Raw genomic sequence first — 27,483 nt, 5'->3', positions numbered from 1 at the left:
TCAAGAGAGCCAAGTGCTTGTCAAAATCCAAGCCGTGTTTCAGACTGAGCCCTTGCACTTTGATCATATGCATCGGTGGTTTTAACCATTTGGTGCTCAGCTTCCCACTCCCTGTAACATTTCTCACAGCTTTTCCAGGAAAAGTTGTCAAAAATATTAGTGTTATCCCCTTAGGGAACAAAATCATTCCAAACTGTTTTCCATTGATCTTGTGTCCATTTCTGAGCTACTGTGTGTGTACGAGTTACTGGATGTGTGTGACATTTTCAGAACCTGTATTCATTTCAGTCAATGTAAATATTTCCATAGCTGAAGTATGGATTTGGGAACTCATTACAGGATTCTTGTATCTTGGTAATGCAATTATTTTAATAATATAAGATTTGGGAGGGATTAATCTTTTAGATGCTGAGGAAATAAACCCTGGAGTTCTCAGTAAATGCTCCAACCAGTCTCATAGGCAAAAACTTTTATTTGGTCTGAAAGAATTATTTATATCTTACAATTCTTCTGAGTAACCTGCCTAGCAATTTAATTGCTAGTTTGGTTATTCACATGCTGATGTTTCTTCACCTATGTAAATAACCCACCTATTTTAAAATATAGCTTAAATAACAGTCTCCCACATCTAGAGTGTACACAATGATTTTAAATTGCTTCCGCAAAGACGCAAGGGGGAAGAATAGTTTTTGTGGTAGACATTTCATAAAACGAGTGCACACCAAGCTGAATTTGTATAAGTATATATAAAATTCATAAATTCAGTCTTATGAATTTAGATTGTCCTGGCATTATTCCAGTTTGAGGGGAGAGGATGGAGTCCACAACATCTCCGATGTGGCTGTTGTCATTTAAATGCACGAGGTTTCACATCACACAGCAGGAAAGCAGAGAACGCATTTTAAAAATCATACAAAGGATCAACCAGTTTCTGATTAAGAACACTTTTTTTTCTTAGTGTCTTCCTTTAAAAGTCGAAAATAAGTATCAAAGGAATGAACAGCCTTACTTTGAAGCTGTCACAAGGTCATTAACTGTGTTTACATCCAAAGTAGACGCATTGAAAGGAAAGGGCTTTTTGCCTGTCAGGAGCATGAGCTGAATTACTCAGGTCATGTTTTGCACTCCAGCTGATTTTACCAGTGCAGGCACTGAGGCTTCAACACATGCAGTTTTGACAATGTCTCCAATTACTTGTGAAAACTATTCTTGCACATATTATTTCCCTGAATCTCAGACCTACTTAAAATAGACATAATGCTCTGGCTGATAGCAATTTCAGTATTTTAAATGTGATAAGGAAGCACTGCTTAGAAGAAGTTATTTGTGCTGTAACTAACAGTTGCTTACAGTATCTCTAGGCACAAACCCCCATCATCTGTCATTAGCAGACAGTGATTTCCAGTGATGATATCAAAGTACTGGTTATTGAAAATGAGCTCTTTCTATAGTACACCTCCCTGGACCGTGTTCCCTGCTAGGGAGCCTTACCTCAATACAGACTTCTCTGTGCACCTCAGAAAACAGCTCAAGCAGAGCTCAGGATGAATCAACCAATCTAAAAACTTTAAAAAGCAGCTTCCCAACCTTCATTTCTGTTGCCCCAAACAGTAGCAGCAGTAGTGTGGGAAATGTCCTGAAAGGGTGGAGGTAGGACCGTGTTCAGAACAGTAGATTATGTGACAATTGTACAATTATATGACAATAACAACACGTTAACACTTCTGCATTTAACAATGGAAGCTCCAGAAGCAAAAGGCTTCATAAGGAGGGTAGAGATAACAGGTGTCCACTATAAAAAGCAAGCAAAAGCACTGTCAGCATCCCACCCCATACAGGCTTCACAGCATGTCCCAAAATCTTGAAGAGGCTGAGCAGCTACACTGCAGTGTGGGTGGAAGCAGAAGTTTTGGCACTGGAGAGTAAAGCAAGAGTGCAGCTGCCCCAACAAAGGTGGTTTATGCTGTAAGCTCTAGCAGGTTGACATTACCGACCCTGTTCCTGCCTCTGGGGCTGCCAGCTGCTTCTCTGCTGACCTGGGGCCTCACATCACCCCTGAGGGACAAACAGCCTGTGCAGGGAGTGGGCTTGGCTGCAGCACTGCCTTCCAGGGAAGCTGTTCAGCTCTCCCACCAGGGCGTTCTGGGCTCCAGAAACAAAGGCAGCATCTTGCAGTAAGTGCTGCTTCAGCAATGTGAGGCTTCAGGTTCAGAATGCCAGAGCTTGGCTCTTCATCCTGTATGGTGCTCTCAGGACAAGCCAAGATGCTGAACGGCTATAGAAAATTATTACCCTCCAATAGCAGCACTGCACGGTTGCTGCTTAGACTGTTAATTCATAACTACGCTTTCAAGCAAGGTGGGGAGTTTACAAATTAACTGTCTTGCCTGGAGAGGGGTGCAGCTGCTTCCAGTGCTGATCTGATATGGCTGGTGGAGGCAGATGTGATAGATACATAACTTTTTTCCACTTTGCTCACCCAACATTCTCACCTTTTCCTATGACACCACATGCTTCCCTGTGCACTATTAAACAGGCATAGTCAGACATATCCTGGGAAATCACAGGAAGAGTTTGGGAATCCAGATAAATGGAAGTAAATTTAAAGTACTATGAGCTTGAAACAATGATGGCATTTATTTCCTTTTCTTTGGAGCACTTCCAATAAAAGCTCCAGCTTGTCTAGGCATTCATGGGAAAGCACTAGGATTTTCCAAGTATCTCTTTGCATTGTCTGCAAGACACTTTGTGCAAATTTGGTATGAAGCACCTGTCACCCATTATTACAGCTGTGAATATAGCATACCTAAGAATTATGTAATTAAAAGTTATCCATATAATTTTCAAAGGACTGATGTCACCACGTCTGAAAAGAGAAATTCTGACACGACTGTTTCAGCCCTCCCAAGAGACAACTGTCATCAAAATTCACACAACTCAGCCCTGTATATAAAGCATAAGGCTGCAAGTCTGTCATTAGCTCAGCCACTACACTGTAGTTCCTGGCCATAAAGAATCTATACTTCAGCTGGATTTTTTGGCACTTTGGTGAGAAAGCTCTGGACAGCTGGAAGAGACCTGCTCAATCATTTTTTGTTTTTTCCTTTGTATCAATTTTCCACCTGTGAAGCCCAAAATCCCACCACCAAGTGCAGCTGCAATTCCTGCTACTTTGAAGCCTGCAAGGAGACCAATAGGACCCCCCACCACTCCACCAATGACTGCACCTGCCACAGGCAGAGCTGCCAGCTTGTATTTTGCAGCCTGTAAAGGAAAAAAAAGAATAGTTAGAATACTTGCCTGTGGCGATGTGCATTTTCCCCTCACTGCTCCTGGCAATGACTTGAATGCTCAGTGATAAATAAACTTTACAAATGAGTATTTAAAAAAGAAGTATGACAGAACATGCTAAAACCAATTCAAAATCAGCTGTCTTGTGTATGCAGTTGTGAACCAAGTCTGGTTGCTGCGAACACAGTTCTGGCTGCTTTGTACACTGGGTGTTACCTGGTCGCCATTGTTAAGTCAGACACTGAGAAAATGCTCAGACTTTTCAGTGATGGGCCTGACTCCAGCTTTGGGGTTTATTTAGCAACTGACATGGAACGGGATGGAAAATGGCAGGTTATCATCAGCCTCTTGTTTAATATTTATGTGATTCTTGTGAGTCAGTCACTGACTGCACTTGTCCTTACAGGTAAACCAAAGTAACCATCAGAATAGTGTTTAAAAAGGCCCCCCCGAATTTAAATAATTGTATTTTCTAGCAGCCTGGATGCTATAGAAAATTACAAGAGAGATTGATTTTTTTTTTCCCCTGCTACCTGTGGGTCATTTCTTCCTTATTTCCTTAATTGCTGGTTCCCTCAGCATTAAAGACGGCAGATCAATGGGGTTAATATAGAGGGTGGCTGGGAGGCAGAGCACCATTGATTCACCAGCAGGAGCAGATCCCTACCTTCCCCAAGTTTTTGGTTCCCTCTTCAACATTCGCAGCAGCACTGTTGACATGGTCTTCAATCCTGTCAATCTTCTCCTGCTGGGACTAGATGCAAAGGAATTATGAGTGAGGGAACCTGCTGGGAAGCAGCAGTGAGCCAATACACACCATTTTAATGCCTGTAATCAGGGCCCCACAGCAGCTTTCATCTGCACCCAGCAGCCTTAGTGGTGCTCCATGATTAGCATCTGATAAACTCTGCTGAAACTACAGACTCACTTTTAAAAAATCTAAACTGTTAAGTAATAATACGGAGTGGATTTTAGACATTGCCTTGCTGCAGTTAGAGAAAACAAAACAAATTATTACTAATCTTTTCTATGGATAGAGGAATTCACATTCTGAAAGGAAAAATAATCCAAACTAGCCTGTTTTATTTCCTGCTGAGTCTCACATTCAAAAAAAAATTATATAAAGGGCATTTATAAGATCAGTACTAACTCCAACATACAAAGCTGTACAAAGCTGCATCAAGAAATCTAAGTAGTGTTTAATTATGACATTATAGAACAATGACAGCACAGAAAATATACTTGATGTTGCTCCATATTTTACTGTTTGATTTTACAAAAACATTCCATCCTTTCTCCAAATGCAGTCAGTCAGGTTCCCCTGCAGTCTCTCCCAGGGAACCCTGGAGCAGAAGATAAAGGGGTCTGTGAATTCGTTTGCCCTTATTCTAATCTCAGCAGTATGCAGGCTGTTTTATGTCACAGAATAATGAGATGGCTGATGTTCAGCTTAAAATAAAAGCCATTCTGAACTTTTTGCCTCTTTCTAATTCAGAAACTGCTGAGTACAGCAGCTCTGGTATTCATCTACAATGTAGTCCACCCACCTTAGATTGCTTACTATTACATCTAACGATGTTAAAGTGCAAAATCCAGGAAGTCCTGGGAACAGGAGCTCTTCCTTTAACCTTTAGAGTACTGAAAGAACATTTTTGCAGTCCCACCTTAGTGTAATGGTTCTTACTTGGGTTTTTTTGTATAGATGAAGCAGCACATACTCAGCAGAAAAGATAAAAGCTAGGTTATTTATCCCTAGTAACCCAATAGCAAGGAGATTAAAGAACTCTCCTAGGAGATGAGAATAAACTCCCTACGGCACGGGAAGAACTAAACATTGGGAACCGACATTTTGGCAATGCAGTGAGAGCGGAGAAAGGGCATGATAAAGGTGAGGATTTTTCCAGCATTCCTGATTAAGTGAGAAAAGGTACCTGACAAACACATCCCCTGTGCAGTTAAAAGCTGACACCACAATTACAATTAGAAATTGTAAAAACAAATAGGGCCCGGGTAGAGGTCTGCAGTCAACACTGCAGAGCTTCTGCTAAGGTTCAGCCCATGGCCACAGGCACTGGCTGGAACATCGTAGCTGCTCCAGTGACAAGAACTTGGGAGCAACTCCCAGCACTAGTGCTGCCTCCTCAAAGCGTCACCTTGGCAGAGCCTGAATCACAGGAGAGACACATCCTCAGCTTCTTTTGTCCCCCCCTAGGAGTCACCCTATTTTTGTGGGAGATACGGTAGGACAGAATGCAGAACTGTACTTACACAGACTAAGAAAGAAAATTCAGTCACCAACTGGCTGAGCTCAAGCAAGTCCTGCGAATAAAAAACAAATATTATTTTGTTTTTAATTTTTTTTTTTTTTAAATTGTGATAGTTGCTAAAATCAAGAGTACCAGCATGGAAGGGAGGGAGTTCCAACATACCCCTTCTAAACTTTCCCAGGACTCAGCTGCATTTTCTTCCTGAGGTATTTCTGGAAGGCGGGAGTAGATCTGGATCAAACTTTGGGAGCCATCCTTCACTTCTGTGTTATATAAAGTTTCTGAATGAGAAACATGATATTCATAAATAAATGCACTGAACCAGGATGCAGGTGTTGTGCAGACTTTCTCACTCTTGAAGTCTCTCAAGGGTAACCCAATACCTTAACTAATTCAAGCCAAGCAACAGCCCCAAAAACGATCATATAGGGAGAAGCCTTGTAGCACTACACAGTTTCTTAAAAGGATGTTATTGACAAAGAAATAGATTCATTCCTATCAGCACATTTTCACAACCAGTCCTGAAATGATACTAAATTGTACTCCTGAATTCAAGGTCATTTAATTCATTTCATATCGACCAGGCTGAGAAAACTGAGCTTGGGACAAAAACTTTTCATTTATGTACGACACCAAAAAACGCTGTGCTCCCAAAACTGAACGGACAGTTATTCACTTTATGACTGATTATCACACTACTGGTTTGACTTTCAGCCACTGGGAATTGAACTGGAGGAAAAAGCTTTCAAAACAAAAGCAGTGAAACCCAAGCAATGTGGTGCCTAGCATTCCATGTTGGATCAGTTGGGTAAATGGTACTGAGGATGGCAGACATCTGCAGCTCAGCGCTGTACACGAGATATTCTCAAGTATGTTCCTCCCTAAATCATCCGGAGCGAATGCAGAAGTCATTAGGATGAAGTATGGTGTTAAAAACGGGGAATGGCAGACAGTGAGGTGGCACTGGGGAGAGCAGATGCAATGAACAGGCACACACACACCTCCTCCAGTCAGAGCCACCGTGGATGTCACGGGCATGCCTGGAATTGTGGACAACAAATTGAGTGGCAATAAAGAAAAATAACAAGTCTGGCTTGTGAATACAAGGACTGAGGAAGAGCTTGAGAGTCTGAAAGGCAGACTGGAGAAGGTGTGCATGTAAACACAGTGCAAAGATCATCTCAATTCAAGCAACTTCAATTTCTGAAGGGAGATCGCTCCTTCAGTAGGACACTGGTGTTTCCTTCCTTGGGAAAACAGTCCCAAGAGAAAGCTTATTATGGGGAAGGCTGGTTAGATATATCTAAGAATACTGAAGTGTAAATACTGTATTAAAATCTTTAGATACAATGATTGTGCCAAGGTACGATAATAATATTATGCAACTGTTACAACAACAGATATGACCAATGGAAAACAAATAAAGATAATAATATTCGTAAAAAAGTCAGTAATAGTGCATGCTTATTAATGGAATTAAGATAAAATAAAAATTATACATTTTCATAACTTTTGTCCATTTCTCAACATTTTTATCCCAATATATCAAAATAGATTAAGGATGCAATCTTCCTGCTCTCAGCTCAGTAGAAGTCTAACATGAATGAAGTTGATATTTAGACATAATTACTAAGTTAGCAGAGTAACAAAAATGCACTAAGCAATTTGGGGGCTTAATTTGGGCCTGTTTTTCTTTCTAATTATTCCTACCCTTTTTCTTTTAAGAATCCAGACAGAGAAGGCACTTCATGTTCTACAATCCTCACCTGTTCTTCCAGAACTTATTTTTGATTAATAACCTCAGATTAATTAAGATTGTATACTCAGTTCTAAAATATTCCTTTCCTCTTTTCAATATAATTAATTATATATCCAAATGTGTGCATTTTTTAAAGAAAACTGTTCTGCCACATAGTCTGACATTTATCATGGGTTTTGAGGATTTTATTTCATTTCAATCCTACACAATCCTATTTCAAAATTAAATTTCTTATGCCCTAATCAGCCACATGCATGCTAAGTTGGTTAAAATTAAAATATTCATTATTCAAAAGCAAAATAAAAATCGCACTAAGTAAAACTACCTCCTCCCAAGATCTTGTCCTGGTCTGTTCCTAACAATCTATGCTGATCTAATGTAGATAAGCATATCCTTGAAAACATATAAATGATACCAAAGTTTTGCATGACACACATTCCAGAGAAATTAAAACTCTAAGTAGGTTTACATGTTATAATTTTGTAATAATTAAAAATCAGTGAGAAAAAATTCCTCATGAAAATTCTCTATTCTCTTTAAGAAACTACGGTAAAGAACAGGAAGGGTAAGAGTGGTCACATTTGGGCTGAAAGTAGGAGTAAGAAATTTATATTCACCACTTCACTTTTTATCAAGTCTAAGCAATTTTAATAGAATTGAGAATGGAAGTCACTCCACCAGTTCATTTATACAGCATCTCCACAGAAATACAATAATACAAAACACCTCTGCAGATTTCTCAGAGGAGCTTTACACCTCATTATACTCAAGATAAAAATCTAATGCTCTGGAAGATTCAGTATGTTGCTTAAAAGATTTTAGTAATTTTAAGAGTGGAGTCTCATCTTTTGTTAGTATTTGTTTAATATGCAATTAAATTCCATTTCTATTGGCTGTCAGTTGAGGATGGTGAATGGGGGAAGGGACTGTATCATATCACTGACATGCCTTCTAAATGGGAGATTTGAATTTGTAAACTCCTTCCTTCTCTACCAGATGGGAAGCAACATGCCACAAAGAATGGGCAGGTATTGAACCTCCTGTGATTAAGATCAACAGCCAAGATTTGCTGTCAGGACTGCAGCCTCTAAATACAAAAGAACAGGCAATATACTGTGTCTGGGTTAGCAATTCAACAGGGCTGCTTGCACAGGCAGGCAAACTTGAAAAAAAAAAATCTGTATTTAGTTGTCTCCCTGTCTGTCTGTTTCACTTTAAATGGGGTGAATTATTTCCACATTCCTGAGCAGACTTGCAGATGCCTGTCATTCCAGTAATATTTTTTCTGCTCTTCTCATCCCCAACTTTCTAATAAATTTATTTGCCCTTCTGAAGTACTGTTATACTCAATGTCCTCCGTACTTCAAGGTATTCCAGATTTCAGAAGCAGTCCTGTTCTTTGAAATTAAACTCTAGTTCCCATTTGCCACCTATGTAATTGTGTAAAACAGAGAAGCAGTAAGCCAGGACAAAGCCTCTCCAATGAAATATTGGAATGTACTGAGAACAACTGCAGAAAGTCACCAACAGAAGAGATATCTTAAAATTAGTTCTTATTATAACAGAGAAGAGCTCACAAAGAGACTGAAAGTAATGGCTAACAGATCTGAAGGGAATCACTGAATATTGAAGACAATGAGCTCTTCACAAAAGAGATGTCAGCAAATTGGGGAAAATGATTAATAGAAATTATGTGCAAGAAGTTCCTAAAAGATAAAGGACTGCTGAATCGCTGGCAGACACTAAAAACCAGGCTGCGCTGAAGATGACATCAAACTGTCCTCATGCAGAGGAAGATGTTTATGGCTTCAGCAAGAGTTGTTCAATGCCCTGGATGTCGAGAATTTGACACACAATATGAGTACAAAGGAAAACATAAGCACGGAATGTTAATATCAGGAAAACCAGGACATAAATACACTGCAACTACCAAGAGGCATAAATGGTAGCAAGGAGGTTTCTGTCCATGTTTTTGAAATTAGAGGAAGACCAAGGACATGGAAGTGCACTGCCAGATAAAAAGATAGTTTTAAGCGGGTATTTGATGCAATTAATTTAACTAAGAAAGAAAGAGATAGGCTGAAACATAGAGAAGAGGTGAAAAATATTTGGATGAGCTAGGCCTATTTAGGGTCTGAAGGTCTGATGAAATTTACTCTAGAGCATTTTTAAGAAACAGCCTCTGAAATTTCAAGCATATTTTTGAGAACTTGAATAAGTTGGTCCCAGAGGACTGCAAGAGACGAGGCTTTGAAATCCAAGAAGATATTAGAACAAACTACTGAACAACCAACTACAACATGTTGAAGGTGTTGAAGAGGTTGAGATTTTTACGTCAGAGGCCAACTCAGTCTGTTCTGTTGGCCTTGTAAGAAGAGAGTTTTTTACCATGGGGGTGGTGAGGCACTGGCACAGGCTGCCCAGAGAAGCTGTGGGTGCCCCCATCACTGGAGGAGTTCAAGGCCAGGTTGCATGGGGCTCTGAGCAGCCTGGTCTGTTGGAGGTGTCCCTGTCCATGGCAGGAAGCTTGGATCTAGATGATTGTCAAAGGGCTCCTTCTAACCCAAACGGTTCTATGGCTCTGTGTTTGATTTATCTTCATGTTCACAAGGTTTTCTGATACTACTGCACATGACATTCTTGAAAGCAAGCCCAGTTGTCAAATCTGCTTTTCTCCCTGCTCAACCACGAGGCTCACTGGCTTGTTAATCACACTTGAAAGAGTTCTTGTAGTTCTGCATGCAGCAACAAGAAGGATTATGAAATCAAATCTGACAGCAGGTTCTTCTACAGTGCTCCTGACTAAGAATGCTCTTTCAATTTCAAGACACATGAAATGCTCAAATCATTTTAAGTAATACTGCTACTGCAGCAATCAAACTAACTATAGGTATGTGGAAGCGTTTAATCCTGATGTAAGCAACCTTCTCACAGATCATCAGCACCAGCCAGCACCAGGGCATAATAGAGACTTCTCCTGAAGACAGAACAGTAGAACAAAGATTGAAAGATGTTTTATACAGAAAGTAGGGAAGACCAGCAAACATCATTTTTCTAGCATATCACAGTGTGTTTTCAAAATTTTTTATTTAAATGGTTTTATACTCCTTTCTTGTCAGTTACCAAGTTAAAATGCTACAAGAAGAGATGTTCTTTACCTAGGGACTTGCTCTTTTCCATATATTCCAGCAATGCTGTATTACACTGTCATATAAAAATCTTCCTGGTATTTGTTCACTAATTCAGTGAAAATGGCCAAAATGATTACTTGCACACGATCCCTGAAACAGGAATGTAAGTATTTTGCTTCCTATGAACAGTCCACTATTTCAAGATCCAGGGCTACAGAATCTTTGACACAGAAGGCCATAGATATTGAATTTTTTAAGATATTTAAGCATTTCTTGCTTATCAAAGTTCAGTCACAGGTCATGACAAAAGTACGGGGTCAAGAAAGAAATCTACTTCTCCATTAACAATACTCTTCAACTGAAATCTCATTTGTTTACTTCATTTATATCTAGTCAGAGAAACTGCATACTGGATACAATGACAGAGACCCAATAAATATAGAAATTAAATTCGACTACCTTGTCCTAGAGTTGCAGATCTGGTTAAAGAGGCATCCTCCTGGCCTTTGAGTTCCCTTTCAAGTTCTTTTGCAGATTCAGAATGCAGCTGCAGGAAGTCCCTAATGGCAATTGAAGCCTCCTCTTTAACAGGATTTATCATTCTCTGCAGAACTAGGATGTCTTCTTGCCGGACTCGCAAACAGAGTTTCTCCATCTCTCTCATATTGGCACGGAGTTGCTGCAAGAGCATTAAAAGTTATGTTGTAGCTTACTGCGTGAGAACATCAGACACCTCTAGTGCCTAGGAAGCACTGATCGAGGGAGAAATATTTTTGAAGACATCACCACCACTATTTTGATCTTTCTGGCCGTCAGTTTTCTACTTTATCCACTTCTCCAAGTCAGTTTGTTTTATTTTGGGTTTCAATTGAAGTATTTAACTAATTAATTCAACGTGTAATCACTGAAGTTATTTCTGTTTCTCTGGTCAATTTAGGTCTTTGCCAAAGTATCTACACAAATTGCAACAAGTTGCAATGATATCCAAGTAAAGTAAGTGACTCCTTCTCAAAATTTGCCTTTTTTATAATAAGTACTGAGTGTGCTAATCACAGGATCTGAGGATACAGTCATTCACAACCCCTAACTACCTCAAAATGATCACTTCCATTTTGTGAAGACAATTTCAGGGGAAAAGGAGAAAGAATACTTTTTTCTTTTAATTTTTTTTTCAGATGAAGGACAAATATATTTGATTGGAATATCAAATTTAATAAAACATGTAAATACTTCTTTAGTTACAAGGCTTCTGAGAAGATATAAACTGTTCACAACTAGCAAGAAGAATATATGTACAGGCATTTCCCATGAGACAAACTTCTTTCTGCATTAAAAATAAAGTGGTTTTTAATTGCCTGGGTTTTAAAAATGCACACATTTTCTCTTCCTACAAATGAAAAGAAAAATTTACACCACTTACTGCTTTAGGACGTAGTTTTTAGCTAATTATATATATAAAAAACTGTAATAAAAATATATTATCTGCATTACTTTACAGTGATACAATAAATTCTATTCTTTGTCGCATTATTTACCAATTGTTTTGAATATTCTTCTCACAACAAAACAAGAGAATGGATTGACACCAATGAGTGGTTAGAAACAGAAAGGTTTTCTTCCATAATACAAACCAGGTACAGTTAATGCCTTAGAAAGGTAAAACTGACTATCTGGAAAAGCAAGATCTCGATGGAACTAATTTTATTTATATACACCAGTGGAATTAATTGTTTTTAATATTTATGAAAAAAATAGTAGAAACTCTAATTAGAGAAGAAAGAAGGAAATTATTCAACATGTTGAAGTAACACTGCACAAGCTTCCAAAGTAAGAACTATTGATTCGTTACAATCACATGTCAAATTACTAAGATTAGATTAGATTATATCATATGCTTTTGTTAAGAGTATTATTAGCCAAATTAGCCTGCATTATTCAAGACTAACCACAAGTAAAACCACTGATTGACAGTTTAAAAAAAGGGAGATACAAAAAAACCCCAACTTTGGAAGAAATTGAGCTGAATTAGAAACATGGTTGCCAGTAATTTTCCTCATACCCTTCCCAGCTCCGTCTACCTCGTGCTTCCTGGTATCTTCCCCCCATGGTTTGCCCCTAGTACTGGGGGGGGGAAAAAAAAGAAAAGAAAAAAAAAGAGAGACACGTCGAACTAAAACTAGTGGAACAGTGACAACAGTGAGATATCACAGCAGCTTCTTTTAAAGAAAAAGGAGAATTTCGCAGTTGAAATTGAGTTAAATTGCTTGGGATCTGTAGCACTGCAGCTGCTGCTGGGGTAAATTACAAGTCTGTGCAGTGACCAACACAACACAACTGGCTGATGGGAGTTTGTACAGATCCTGAACAGAAGCTTCAAAGAGGTATGAACTGCTCACTGATCCTCACTTCCACCGCTCATTATTACCTTGCTGATCAAAGAGAAATATTTCTGAGCAAGATGGAGGAATCAGATAATGATATTCGCCTATTTAGTGAAATTTAATTTTAGCAGCTCTTCCTTTGTGGCTTTGAAGAGAGGACTCTTGTTCCACTTACTGTCAATTAAACAGAAGGTGAATGGATTCAGCCTAGCAAGAAAGTTCAGCCCTGCTGCGAGGAGATACATGCCAGGAGCTCACCAGGGTGTAACATCACAAATGTTATGGATATGCAAATGACTGTGACTTCTTCTCATAATAATTTTAATGGTACCGAGTTTAATATCTAGGTAGAGCATGAAAGTGTATCACTCTTATCCCAACTGCTTGCACTTTTAAAACCGAGCTTACTTAACGAGGAAGGTAATGCAAAATTCTCTTTTCATTCATGGGAACTCCTGAGTTTCAAACTTTGCAAATTTGATCCAAACGGCATAGAATTTTTCTTTAAAATAATTGCAATTTTGGTCTATTAACTTCCAAAATCAAACAACAATCTTTGTTTCAAGTGGTTTTCTCACAAAAACTGTAGGAAAATAGAACTGGTGAAAACCTTGGGAAGTCATCCCTTTGATGCAGGATCTGCTGTCTCTGTATTACTTCTGTCAATTGTTATTCTAATCTGGTCTTGAAAGGACTTCTTCATGAAGAGCTACAACCTCCTTCATACCTCACTGCCAGAATTCAGAATGCTATAGCATTTCCTTATGTCTAATGGACATAAGGAAATCTCTCTGACCTCTGTTTAAACCAGAGGTTTAAATCTGTTCTAATCCTCTTTGTTCAAAACAGGGAAAGACAAGCCCTGTCCTCTTTGCAACCATCCTCTCCATCTTTGCAGACAGACAGCATGATGATGGCGGGCAGTCTTTGGGCAAAATAACACATTTGTTGATCTTTACAAGAAGTCCTGTTTTCTCAATTTCTGACTGCATTCACCTTATTCACATCACACTTAAAAGTGTGGTGCCCAAACTGAACAGACTATTCTACCTGGGACCCTACTACTGCTGAAGAGATTGTAGGAGAGACCACACTGATTGCCCCCCCGTTTACAGACCCCACTAAGTTATCTGGCTTTTTTGGATCACTACCACACAGTTCACTTCTACTCTGCATCCCTCAAGTCTTACAAAATTCTTGGCCTAGGTTACAGGAACTCTGAGTTTAGGGATATCTTTACCCTGTAGATGGGCACAGGCTGCAATACTGAGCTGATTTTACATGATCCTTCACTGATACCACAAAGAACCTCCTGCAGGAATAAAGTTTTCTACCGTACTCCTTATGCTTTTGCAGCACATCTACACAGCATGCCAGAGAGGGACCTAATCTGAAGATCATTTTAGAAATGTCACAGAAAACCTGAGCCATACAATTGAGCTTTGAAGATTTATGGAAAAAAGAGCTGATCAGAAACCACCTTTAACTTGTAAACCATTTTCAGCTGAACTAGAAACCATAAAAGGGAAAAAAAAAAATAGATTAACATTTCTCAAGCAGCTTTCCAGGTTAGACTAACACTAACAGTGGAGAGACTGTCAGCCTAAGTATGTTTTGCAGAACAGAGTCTCTTCTTGTGGGCTGAATACAGACTAAAGCCAGACTGTTCATCTACTGCATTTTTCCTTTTTTTTTTTTTAAATCTTATTTCCTCTTTAGTAACTGCAGCATTTCCCTTCCTATCACCACCAAAATGATCAGGGCAGTCCTTAGATGTTACAACAAAATATTGCCATTTCATCAAAATTAGCTTACGCCTTGCAATAATTAACTAATTGTGTGGTACAGTTGGCATGTATGCGGACAAAGCCTAGAAAACTGCAAATTCATTCAGGCCCTAACATTTTAAGAAGTCCATGGACTGTCCCTAAAAATGAAAATATACAACAGCATGTTCAGAAAAACTAATACATTCTATACAAGAGCTATTTTCTCATTATTTTTGAAAGGGTCTCTTCATGCCCTGTGCAAAGATTTATCTGTTTTCTTCACCTTCCTTTACAGAAGTTTTTAATGTGGCACCCAGTCACTTGAAAGCAGAGCAACAGATTTACGCTCACCTATACTTCTATTATCATTTTGACCATCATCAAAATTACAACAGAAGTAATTATTCTGGGTAAACTGAAAATTCAGAAAAATGGCTAATTATGTGCACATGGATTAAAAGTAGAATGGCTGTGCATATATTTGTCTAAAACCTGTGGCGGATGCCTTGGGTCAATATTGACTCAGGGATTCCTAATGTATTTTTACAACATCTAATTTTGAGAGCAAAGTGTGTGCTGCAGAGAACATTTGGTATCACAATAATTAATCTGATTTCTTTGCAAACAAACAGATCACAAGTCCATCGGTAAACATTTAAACAGCTTACAGCAAACAAATTCTACATGTCATATAATTTATTATCAAGTACTCCAGACTCCTAACTATTTAATTAAAACAAAGAGCCAGTCTGCTCTTCTTGCATGGACCCCAGATACTTATTCTACTCTCTGGGTATCAGAATGTGAACCACTTTAATGCACCTAGATCTGTATCCAGAGCTAGAAGCAATAAGGATTAAATAAAACCTAAGAAAATTTACTTTGACTGCAAGTGAAAACAGCAAGCTTCAGATTCAAGACAAATATACATGTTTCTAGAGACAAATAAGCAGTTTGCTTATTAAAGCACTTAAAATATCTAAAAGTAACATCTTCAACACAATTATTTTTCTCTAATTATTGACAGATTTTTGTCTTGCTAAAGAAATGATAATGGTAATTATGAAATGGTAATTTAAAGTTACAAGAGAAGCCTTTCTCACAACTCATGTGAAAACAGATTAGAAAACAAACACAGGCTTACCACATCACACCTGTTAAAATGCCATTGTTTTAACAGAATTTCCACCTTTAGAACCCTCTTTGAATATGAAGAATAAACTTGCATTAAAATTTCAAAAGTACTCGGTGAAAAATCAAAATACACACTCATCCTCCAATAAGCAGGAATATCAACTGGATTTCACGAGTCACTTCGTATCATCTACACTAAAGCTCACTGACACCTTCCATTCCTCAGAAAAGACACATAACTCCAGCTCTGTCTACTATCTAATTCTGTTTTTCAACCAGGATTAAGTTCTTCTTTCTGAGGTGAGTTGGTTTGGGGTTGGTTTATTTTTTTTCCATTTTTAGTCTGGTCTAATTTCCCACAAGAGTCAGTAGGACACTGAAACAAACATGGGAACTCACAGTATTACAATGGTGAGCAATGGTTTAGGACTGTGCCACCTGTGCTGGCAAATCCTGCTTGTCTACGTGCAGTGTAGGTCACTTACAGTAGCAGAGACAGGTCCCTCCTCTGAACAACACCTATGAAACCAACACAAGATGCCTCTCCTGGACAACACAGGTCTGTTCCCAGAATACTGGCAGTGCAGCTGTTACAGCCACCAGATATTTTATCTGCCTCAGCAAACTTTGTGCTGCAGACGTGGTCTTTGTTTTCTTCTGTACTGATTTTGTACTGTACGTTGTCTGTGTGCTATTTAGCTGACATTTGGCTGAGTTTCTGCATCACTGTCATCAAGACATAGTTATTTTTAGAAACAGTGTATGATTCCCTGTGTGCTGAGCTATGGATGTCTATGGATGAAGTCACTGAGATGCCTGTGCTGACAAATCTGCTGGTATTTCCTCCCTTGATGATATCATGTACCTAACAACAGATGTGCACATCAAACTAGTAGTCCAGATGTTCTCTCTGAAACCATGCTTTAAAATTAGTAGCATCCCTTATTGCAAGAGCTGTCTTCTAATTTAATAATGTAAGAAGACAGTTTGCAAAAGATCAGTCTCCAAACTTTTGCTTCTTCAAGAATATGGAAGTATTTCTGACTGCATTTGCGTCATAGGACACAATTAGGAAATCCCTAACATTTAAATGAAGTAAAGCACAAGAGTTTGTTTGCTTGTCAAACCCACCTGTCAAATGTATGTCTCTCTGAAGGTCCATCCCTGAGGTAACCAGAGCTGTGTTTGTAATTCAATCCCAACAGTAGTAGAGACATTTTCACACCCTTACCTGAACCGTTCGTCCCGCGTTGATGTGCTCTTCGTGCAATCTGTCCCAGAGCCTGCATCTCTGATACTAAAACAGAGCAAAAGGACTCCTTAGAATTGCTATTTTTACCAACTGGATATGCAGAAAAAAAGCCACCTTTGGTAAATGATCACTTTAATTTTCCAAAACTGAAAGTAAAGAAGTTGAGTCATAAACAATTCCACTGCAAAATTAGAGAGGTAAATAGCAATGTATTTTATGAAAAATGTTGAACAATGTATTTTACTGAATTACAGACAGCCAGAGTTTCGGCATCAGTTTTTAACACCCAAGTGATATTGCATCCTGACACTGCTGTGGCATAAATCACTTGGTGGGCAGTAGAACAAATGGCAGAAGAAGGAGAAAGGAGTGGAATAGTGGATAAGCAGTACTGGTCATACAGGACAACGGGGTATCTAATACTATTGACAAAGAAAATGGCATTCATTACACAATGGTGCTGTCTATATTTACCCTGACCATTTTTATACGTTACAAACACAGCTACAAGAATCACCAGGCCACATCTGGAACCTCCATGAAGCTTCACTAACTTCAGTGGGAAACTATCCACACAGTACTTCCCATGGGACAGAGACCAGACTATTACATTAGCAGAGAGCAAGTTTGGCAAAAGAACTGTGTATTATCACATATCAACCTTTTCATCATTAAAATAAATCAGTCCCTGCCACAGGCAGTCAACACAAATAATATAGAGACTTTAGCATGAAAAAGAGTAGTAAAATAATAGAAGTAGAAGCTGTGATTCCTGGAATGTGTGCTGAAACTATCAAGGAATGTATTTACAATATTAGAATATTTACTTAATTGTTTAGATAACAAAGCAAATTATTTACCATTATTTGTAGGGTATTTTTATGTAAAGTTTAATTCCTCAATTTCTTAATGAGCTTTGTTACCAGTACTTTATCTACAACCTCTATCTTTCCATAATTATTTTCCTAATTTTAGATGTCACAGCAATAAGGATCACAAGTTACTCAGCTTCCTAAAATACAAGGAGAAGTCTAAAGTCACTACTTATTTTCAGAGCAAAAAGTTCATTCATGTTAGGACTTTGCAGCGCTATGGAAGATAAAAGGGTTAGTGTTCAACAAAAGTCAGATTAACGTCATTCTTCTAGGAATTTGAGTAATAACCACCTCTGGATAAATTGCTACACCATTAAAATTACTTGCCAGTGTTCTTTAAAATAAAATGAATGAAAAGCCCTGTATCAACAGTAGATCCTCCAGTTTAGTCACCCCTGAAAGAGTGCTGAAACATGAATTTCTGAGGTCTTAACAGAAGGGGTTTAGGGAAAAATCACCTATTTGATTTCACCTGACTATGACACATTGTCCAAATAACTAATAATAAAAAAATCCTATTATCCAGTTAAGAAAAATTCCTCAGGAAACCTTTACTGCTCTTCATAATTTCTACTAGAGATGTTTAGCACATTCATCTGCTTAATATATTATTACTTTGCTTCAAAATTCAGAATATGCTAGTGACGAGCCCAAAGAATCCAATGACTTAACCCACTGACATTCATGTGGTCAGAGAATTCCTCCTTGTTGACTTCTCTTTGTCAAGGAACACAAAAGTAGACCATAGTCCTGGACAATGCTCACCCTGGGGGCCTCAAGGATAGCAAAGCTCGAGAAGAGATGGTATTGACATTATTTATTGTGGAAGCTGGGGCTGTTCAGCCTGGAGAAGAGAAGGTTGTGTGGAGGCCTCAATGCAACCTTCCAGCATCTGAAGGGGGGCCTACCAGGAATCCAGAGAAGGAATCTTTGTGAGGGGCTGTAGTGATAGGACGAGGAGCAATAGGTAGAAATTGCAAGAGAGGAAATTTAAGTTAGAGATTAGGAAGGAATTTTTTACTGCAAGGGTGGTAAGACACTGGAACAGGTTGCCTGGGGAGGTAGTGGATGCCCCATCCCTGGCAGTGTTCAAAGCCAGTTTGGGTAGGGCCTTGAGCTTACTGGAAGGTGCTCCTGCCCATGGCAGGGGGCTTGGGACTAGATGATCCCTAAAGTCCATTCCAACCCCTTAACATTCGATGATTTTATCCTGAACAAATGTGTGTAAAAGTAAGGGAGGTCCATGAAGTAAAAGCATCTATGGAATTCTAAGCTGTTATGTCAGCTCCAGAGGAGGGCCACAAAAACGGTCCAAGGGCTGGAACAGCTCTCCTGTGAAGAAAGGCTGAGAAAGCTGGGATTGCTCAGCGTGGAGAAGAGCAGGCTCTTGAGAGACCCTATTGCAGCCTTTCCATAAATGAAGAGGGCTTAGGAGAAAGACCAAGAATTTCTAATAAGGCCTGTAGGGACAGCAAAAGGGCCAATGCTTTTGAATGCTTAGAGGTTGAGAACGGACATAAGAATTATTTTTATAATGGCGGCGGTGAGGACCTGGAACAGGTTGCCCAGAGAAGCAGTGGATGCCCCAGCACTGGAAGCCTAGGTTGGATGGGGCTTTGAGCAACCTGATGTAATGAAATGTGTTCCCACCCCATGGCAGGGGGCTGGACTAGATGATCTTTAAAGCTTCTCTTCCAACCCAAATCACTCTACAGTTCCTTATTTCTGTGATATTTAATCTTAATTGTGCTATAGCCAAATAGTTTGTATTCCATAACAAACATAAAGCATTAGGTTACTCTTAGACACTCGATCTCTTTTGTTCTGTGTCCATTCTCTAGAGAGCCCTCTTTAGAAAGAAACTTTCATGCTTCTGCTTTAGATCCCCTCCATCCCTCCTTAAAAGTAACCAGTCCACATGGAGAGAACTCAAAAGTTTGCCATAATATCTCCTGCTAAAAGCTCTTCAAGAAATGTCTTATACAGATGTCCACACTCAGGAAGACTGCAGGAAGACTCAGATACCCTCATTTCTCGTGGCACTTGACGTATCTTCGCACCACAACAATGGTCCCCAGACAAAGGTAAGAAGTGTTTCATGCAACATCCTTTGGCATAGTCACAAGAAATGAAATTAAAACTGAAAGCAAGAGAGAAAAAGTGTCATACAGGACCTTTTTTTTTTTTTTTTAAAGGATTGTTACATATCCCAGCAAAGTTTAGGACAGTGAGCCAAACAAAATCTCCACCTTCCTGTACTACCAAGTCAATTGCTGTTATCTAACAGAGACTTACAGACAGCTGTATCTCTTCTGGATACACATGCATTTTATTCCCTCTTGAAATGAAAGGCCATCCATGTACTTTAGAAAACAAGAATTTTCATGGGGAAAACATAGAAGAAAGAAAAATTACAGAGAACTTAATTCTTGAGGCTATAGCTTTTAAGACTTCCGCAATTGTCATACAGACAGCTGGACTCTCATGTTGTTGAGAAGCAATGACGATGAATTTATGGTAGCCACTTCCTCTGAAAAGGTGTATTCAAGGTCAAATTTCATTATATATTGATTTTATAGTTTCTTCAAACAGTGATTTAGGAGATTAATTGTTTGGACTATCTCTGGAACCTAAGGTTTAAATCAATATTCATGAAATGAGGTTAGAGATATTGGCTTCATCATAAGTAAATAATGTTGCTGCTCTAAGCAATTGGACATAATTAGTGATTTTTGCTTAAAAGTAGCCTGTAAAATAAACAGGATGAGATTCTATAAAATTATCCTTTTACCTCTAGGGATGTTTGGTTTACATGGTTGAAAGTTAATTTTACAAAAACTATTGAAGAGAAAATCATCATGACAGCTCACAAAAGTACTGTAACACACTCATGGCTAAAATGCATGTAAAAGATGTAAAAATGCAAATTATCATACAAGTATTTCAACCAAACTACTGCTTACTACAAATGTAAGGGCCTTTGTGCACACAATTACAAATATAGAACTTTCATCTTTAGCCAAATTTGAATCAAAGCATTTTGTCACCAACCTCTCATCGAAAGCTCTACATAATCTTTCAGCGTGACTGCTTCTATAATGCAAAAATAACTACATAGTAAAAAGTGACCACTAACCTTCTCAATATTTATTTGGTGTTTTCTTAACCTTTCCAAATCTGTTGGAATTGCCACTTTAATGAATTTCTGAATTGCAGGTTCGATTCGGCGGAGCTTAACTTTTTCCTCATCTTCAGACATCCTAAAAGCAGCTTACAAGTCAACAGTTGTCCAATATACCTTCACCAAGGTAAAAACCCCTAAAAACCAAAAAAATTAAACAAGAAAGGTAAACTTGAATCACTTTTAAAAGAAAACAAAAATAAATCAGTCTTTCTAATGATCACATATCCCCCAAAACCACAATTAAGCAGTATTAATACTTAATATCTGGATGTTTGCATTTAAGTGTATTATCTCTACTTATTTGCAGGCTTTGGGGATCATTTTTCATAAAGCCTAACACTAACAAGAAGAAAAGTAATTAAGGCAGAGGCAAACATGCTTTGCAGCATAATGATATATGAAAAGGTTTGAAAAAGCTTCCAATTAGATGCTTTGATTGATCGGAGTTCACATATTGCCAGTTCACATTCAGAATCATCTACAAATCTTTACACATTTGTAAAATGTGTCCTGAAAAGACACCAGAATAAAATTAATTTTGGAATTCCATTTCCTGGACATGTTAAGAGCTCCTGAATGAAGATTTACACTCCAAATTGCATGTGTTCTCTACTGACAATAACTAAGGCATCGCCTAGCGTAGGGTATAAACAGCCTGCTGAAGTATTTGCAGGACCAGTAGGTACGTAAGCAGCCCAAATTCTGTGCTCTGCATAGTGTAAAACATCATTTTTGAGTTTCACTTCTCTAAAAGAGAGATGTGTAGTGTTGTATGCAATAGCATTTATCTACAGAGCACAGGAGTAACAAAAGGAATTCCATCATGCTGAACGCACACAAGGGGAAAGAAGATATGTCTGAGAAAGTTTTGTCACAAGTGTCAGTAAAAAACACATGTGCTAACTTGGTTATATGGAAGTACCTGAAGTACATCAGCTACTGTATCAGAAAATTTTCCTCTTTCAGTAACTAAACTGATTTAAAGCAATAAACCCAGTATAACCCTCCTGCTATAGGTGAGGCACAGCAGAATATAACAAGTTAAAAAACATTCCTGTTTTTCACACAGCCAAACATATTATCAACAGTGAAACCAGACATCACTTTTCTCACATCTACCTATGGTCTGAAAACGCAGAAGGAGAGAGTTGATGTTTTTCTGAGACCTGTGATTCCTGCAGGCAGAGAGAACATGAGGGCAGACACCGGCTGATGACACTGGGTCTTCGGCTGAACTGCCCAGTGCTCAGTCCCAGCCCCCTTGTGCAGGCTGCAGGGAGCACACGTACAAACCTTCTCCAAACTCAGAGGAGCTAAGTGGGAGGCATCTTCCGGCAAGAAAGAGAAAGCACTTCTGGTATAGGGAGGAAGATGGTTGCAAATAAAACAACGCTGCATTTTTCAGAAGAACAGAATACTAACAGGAGCCTCTTCTCTTTTATCTATTCCACTCAACAAAGAAGCTGAAAACTGTGGAAAGCTGAATGCTTACTCAAAGTAGACCAAGTTAGGGGAAGTCAATTTTAGGGTTGCAATTACACATCTTTTCTTTTTTCAGAAACTCCAAAGGAAATTATTTCATCAACTGACTTTGCAGTCGTTGCTAAATCACTCAAATTATAAAGATACACTATCAAGCAACTTTACAAATCCCCTTCTAACCCAAGGCATTCAATAATGACCTTCAAATAAACACACAGTGGACCTCACTTTTCAGTTTGCAAAAATAACTTTTTACCTTTTGTATTTTGTATTGATGCACTGTTTTCAACATTCTAAGAACAGCAGTTTAAATGCAAGATGATAAAAAACCATATCCTATTATACCTTGGTCAATGCAGTCCCTAACTTTTGAAAGAGGCACTCCTATATCACCATTGTATTCTGAGTCTAGAACTGATTTTTTTTCAATAATGTCCAAACGATAATAAGCATCATACTCCAAACTGCAGTACTCCTCTTCAAACACATATTTAATTTCCTGGCAGCTTATATACTAATCCACGAGTTTATGAGCTAGAATTAATTAAAAATTGTTTCCCTAAAGATATTTAATAGCCATGTCATGCTCTTCCTTCATATTGAATCATCCTGAAGAAGTGTTGATGCAAATTCTTGAAACATACAACACAACACGATCTTACAGGAACACACAGCCCATTCTGTCTTAGAAGAAATACAGCAGAGACTAAGCTAAATTCACCATAACTTTGTCCTTAACCTTTCATGACATCTGGAGAGTGATGAAAGTCAAAACTGGTAGTTTAGATGACTTACAATCTGGAGCACCGTGAAAGAAGAGTTAACGTAAACAATGGCCATGTGCCTTGGGTAGATGATCTGAATTCTGAGGATTTGGCTGCATGCAAGGCTCTGGGTAGTAATTCTCTTCTCATTAAGAATTTCCAGACAGTAAAGTAACTTCCATGACAGTGTCTACCAATCTCTTAAAGACACTGCTGCCTAAAATTCACTGTGAAGCAACTTTGAAAAACTAAGAAAGAAATATAAAAACTCCTTACATTCTCATCAGTCTCCTGCTTAGTTTTCTCTCAAAAAGTAAAGTAGCTTCTGCAACAGAAGTTCTAAGCCATAAATTATCAATGCAATGTCTTACTTTCTTTTATTTTTATATAATATTAAAATTAAATAAAATTAACATTATGCATTTCTGCTTGTTGGTGATGCAAATTCAAGGAAACCTTGCATACTTTGACTTGTGTTCTCCTAAGCATAACTTTAACACTTCATTTCTAAAGTAATAAGGCCTGTTCTTTCAGCAATCACAGGACAGTTTAGGTTGGCTGGGATTTTCACATTCCATCCAGTGCAAGCTGAATCAGATGTCATTGCACAGGCCCTTGTCCAGTCCAGCTCAAACACCCCCATGGATGGACACCCCACACTCACTAGACTCCTCCTTCAGAGTTTGACTATTGTCCAGGCTAAAAACAAACAAAACAAAACCATGACCACAAAGACCTTCCTTGAAGCTAAAGCAGCTTGTGTCCACTGCTCCTCATCCCACTGTCCATCTGCACTCCAAGAGCAGCCTGGCTCTACAGCTTCTACCCTCAACAGCAAGAGCTCCCCTTCTTCCACCTTCTCCTAAGGCTGAACAAACTCACCTTCGTTTCTCCTAGACTATCACGTGCTCCAGCCCTCAAAGCAGCACGTGGTCCACCACAACACTGAGTTCCTTTTCTCTAAGGCTGCTCTCCATCAAGTCTTCCCAGCCTGTTCTAGGTGCAGGGCTCTCTTACTGCCTCTGCTGGAATTTCTGCTCGTATCTCCATCCCATCAAGATCCCTCTGAGTAGCAGCCCTGTCCGGCCTATGAACCACTCTCTTCAAGCAAGTGAAAACACTGCACTCAACTTCAGCTTCTATAGGAAGGTGATTTGTCTCTGTCCTTGGATGTGAGTATCAGTGACTGAAGTAACATTAATTCAGAAGTGACTGAGATGCAGAATAACTTTCAGTCAACTACGTAAATAAAAAAGACATATCCAAAGCAGGCTGTAGCAGCACAAGTCACATAGCTGCAGTCAACCAGAAGTAAAATTCTTCCCAGGTATGGTAACATCCTTGTTATGAATTTCAGAAAATGCTGCTAACACACCTCAAATGTTAACACTCATGAACTTTTGTTTGTTAACTCATGAACTTTCATTAAACTGCCTAGTGTTCTCCATTGAAACCCAGTACAACAATGCACAATAATCCTCAGGAGTTCTGCTCGCCCAGGGAAACACAATGTAATTCACTGATTTGATTTTAATTCACTCACAACACTTTAGACACCCAGTGCTGCTAGAAAGAGTACCTCCAGCATAAATGCCTTGTTGATAAGGGTTGAAAGGCCAAAATGTTTTCCCCTGAAAATAAAATTAATTAGAAAATAAGGATGTACAACAGCTTTCTCCCAAGGGTGACCTGAAACATTGGAAGTGAAATGGTCCTGGCCCCAAAACTGCAGTGACACTATTGCTCACTTGGCTGAGGCCTGTAGTTAGTGAGGAACACGCTCCTGCGGTAGGCTACAGGCAAATTGCACTTCAGGACCAAATTATATCTTTTTCTTTCTGTCTGTAAAATGCATCAAAAGAAAATAACTTTGTTAGGCTGAAATAAGGCACAGACACCAGCCTGAGCGTGATCACAAAGGAACGTGAAACAGCCACACGTGCAGGATCTCCCACAGAACATCCAGAATCAGCAGCTGTACATGTCAGACTGTGGCTCCCAGTAGATCTGTGCTCTTGTGGATCATCTGGCAACACAGACTTGATCCAGGCAAGGCAAGGGCACATGACTGCATTTTGAGAAATCAGAGCGGACAACAAGCATTTTGTCTTGGATTTGTATCTTTAAGCCAGCTGCAAAAGGGCAGAAAATACCTAATGACTAACACGTGAACACCTTTTGCACAAAGCCGAACCAGTAGAGTGAGTCTGGAGCGGGCTGACGCCGGCCTTAAGAGACCACAACAGCTCAACCTGCAATCAGAGCCTGAATATAGAATTCTCGGTAGTAACAGGACTACACGTCTGGTCTTACCCCAGAATCAATTAGGTTGGAAAAGACCTTTGGGACCACCAACTCCAACCTATCAACACCATCCTGTCAACTAGACCAGGGCACTAAGCGCCACGGCCAGTCTTGCCTCAAACACCTCCAGGTACAGGGATTCCACCACCTTCCTGGACAGCCCATTCCAATGTCTAATTAATCTCTTTGTGAAGAAATTCTTCTTGATATCCAACCTAAACCTCCCCTGGTGCAGCTCAAGACCACCAGGTTTCTGGAGGCCTACCCTGCCTGCACCATGCCCTGGAAAGGCAAGGTGAGTGTTAAGAACGCAGAAGCATAAAAAATAAACACAGGCTTCAAGCCTCATACAAAGACTTCAAGCGGACTAAACTAGCTCTTTTCTCCTGGATTACAGTTTTAAAAGCTTGGGCAATGCCAGGCTTAACAATTCGTTACGCTGCAAAGAGCAAGTAAATAAGTAAGTAAGTAAATATGTTAAGACAATCCAATCTGGTGTGACGAGTTCTGTCCCGATCAGCAGCCCACAACCCGACCGCGGGGGGACCTCCGGCCCAGCCGCTGCTGGGGGCAATCCCGGCTGGGCACCCGCGGCCGCTCCGCCGGGCAGGGCCGGGAGCGGGAGCGGGACGAGCCCCCGCCGTTCTGCCACGGCCCCGGGCCCGGGCCAGGCCGGGGGGAGCGGCGGCCGCCGCGGCCTCGCCGAAAGCCCAGAACGGGCAGTCGCGGGGAGAAGCCGGCGCTCGCTCCGCGCCGCGTCTCCCGCCGGCCCCGTCCGCAGCGGCCCAGCCCAGGGCTCACCGTGCGCCCGCCAGGCCCCGGCGCGGCCCGGCCCGGCCCTGCCCTTCGCCTCGCTGGCACGGGGAGTGAAAGCGAAAGCGGAGCCGCCTCGGCCCCGCTGCCCGCTGGTCCCCGCTCCCTCCGCCCCCCGCCGCCCTCGTCCCTTACCCCCTGCCCCGCTCACCATGGGGCGGCCGTGTGGCAGGCGCTGACCGCGGCCGGCGGCCCCGGGACGCTGGGCGGGAGCCGGCGCCGGGCTCCCCCTCCACCGCGGGGCGCGGCCCAGCCCCCCCGCCACACGCACACCCCCTCCGCCGCCCCCGGCCATCCTCCACGTGTTTGTTTCCCTTAGGGAACCACCGGTCGGGGGCGGGAAGGGGACGGAGAGGAGGAGGAGGAGGAAGAGAAGGAGGCGGAGAAGCTGTCCTGGCTCCGGAAGGGGGTACCGGGAGTCTGGGATAAGGGCTTATCAGGAGGGAAGAGTCATAACTATTCTACTAAAAGAGACCCAAAGATTCCCGACAAAATTTTAAGAGCTTTTCATAGAATCATAAAGTATTCTCCAGCTAGAAGGGACCCACAAGGGTCATCGAGTCCACCTCCCGGCCCTGCACAGGATCTTTCCCGAGAGCACACCGTGTGCCCGATGTCCAGACGCTCCTTGAGCTCTGTCGGGCTGCTGCTGTGACCACTGCCCTGGGGAGCCCGTTCCAGAGCCCAACAACCCTCTGGGCCAAGAACCTTTTCCTGATATCCAACCTAAACCTCTCCTGATACAACTTCAGACCATTCCACTAGTGTGTTTTGAAAATTAGAAAATAAGTGTTTGTGCCCGACACGCTGATTATTGAATCCTACCCCGACACCACATCCCCTGGCTGGCAGAGCATCTGCCCCCTGTATGCGCGCCCGCACCTGGGGGGCAGGTGGAGCAGAACCTCCGAGGGCAGCCTGGTACCACTCCTGATCCATTATCACATCTGAAGAGAAGTGTAAAACGGTCTGGCTGCCTCGTAATATCTGTAGAGCAACTATGTTACATCAATATTAGACCATTTTTAAGCTAAATATTAATAAAACAAAGTTAAGAAAGATCTCCTGAGTAACAAA

General features: G+C 40.3%; 1 protein-coding gene across 3 annotated transcripts; it reads right to left on the bottom strand.

The window, feature by feature from the left end:
- Positions 1 to 454: 454 nt before the first annotated feature.
- On the bottom strand, positions 455 to 26,650 carry STX17 (syntaxin 17). 3 transcript variants are annotated; one of them, XM_040069070.1, is made up of 8 exons: positions 26,558 to 26,650; positions 20,996 to 21,177; positions 16,964 to 17,029; positions 10,908 to 11,127; positions 5,721 to 5,839; positions 5,560 to 5,610; positions 3,959 to 4,045; positions 455 to 3,264 (listed from the first exon to the last, which is right to left on the bottom strand). In XM_040069070.1, exons 2-8 carry the CDS (start codon positions 21,116 to 21,118, stop codon positions 3,025 to 3,027), a joined length of 906 nt encoding a protein of 301 aa, XP_039925004.1. In that variant the 5' UTR covers positions 21,119 to 21,177; positions 26,558 to 26,650; the 3' UTR covers positions 455 to 3,024. The 3 variants fall into 3 exon arrangements, with proteins under 3 accessions (XP_039925004.1, XP_039925014.1, XP_039925024.1); XM_040069080.2 differs by having other exon boundaries at positions 26,542 to 26,611; XM_040069090.2 differs by lacking the exon at positions 26,558 to 26,650 and adding an exon at positions 26,395 to 26,412.
- Positions 26,651 to 27,483: the final 833 nt, after the last annotated feature.

This window comes from Hirundo rustica, chromosome 1 (genome assembly GCF_015227805.2).
Source record: "Hirundo rustica isolate bHirRus1 chromosome 1, bHirRus1.pri.v3, whole genome shotgun sequence".
NCBI lineage: Eukaryota > Metazoa > Chordata > Aves > Passeriformes > Hirundinidae > Hirundo > Hirundo rustica.
This window is presented reverse-complemented; position numbering and strand designations above follow the sequence as displayed.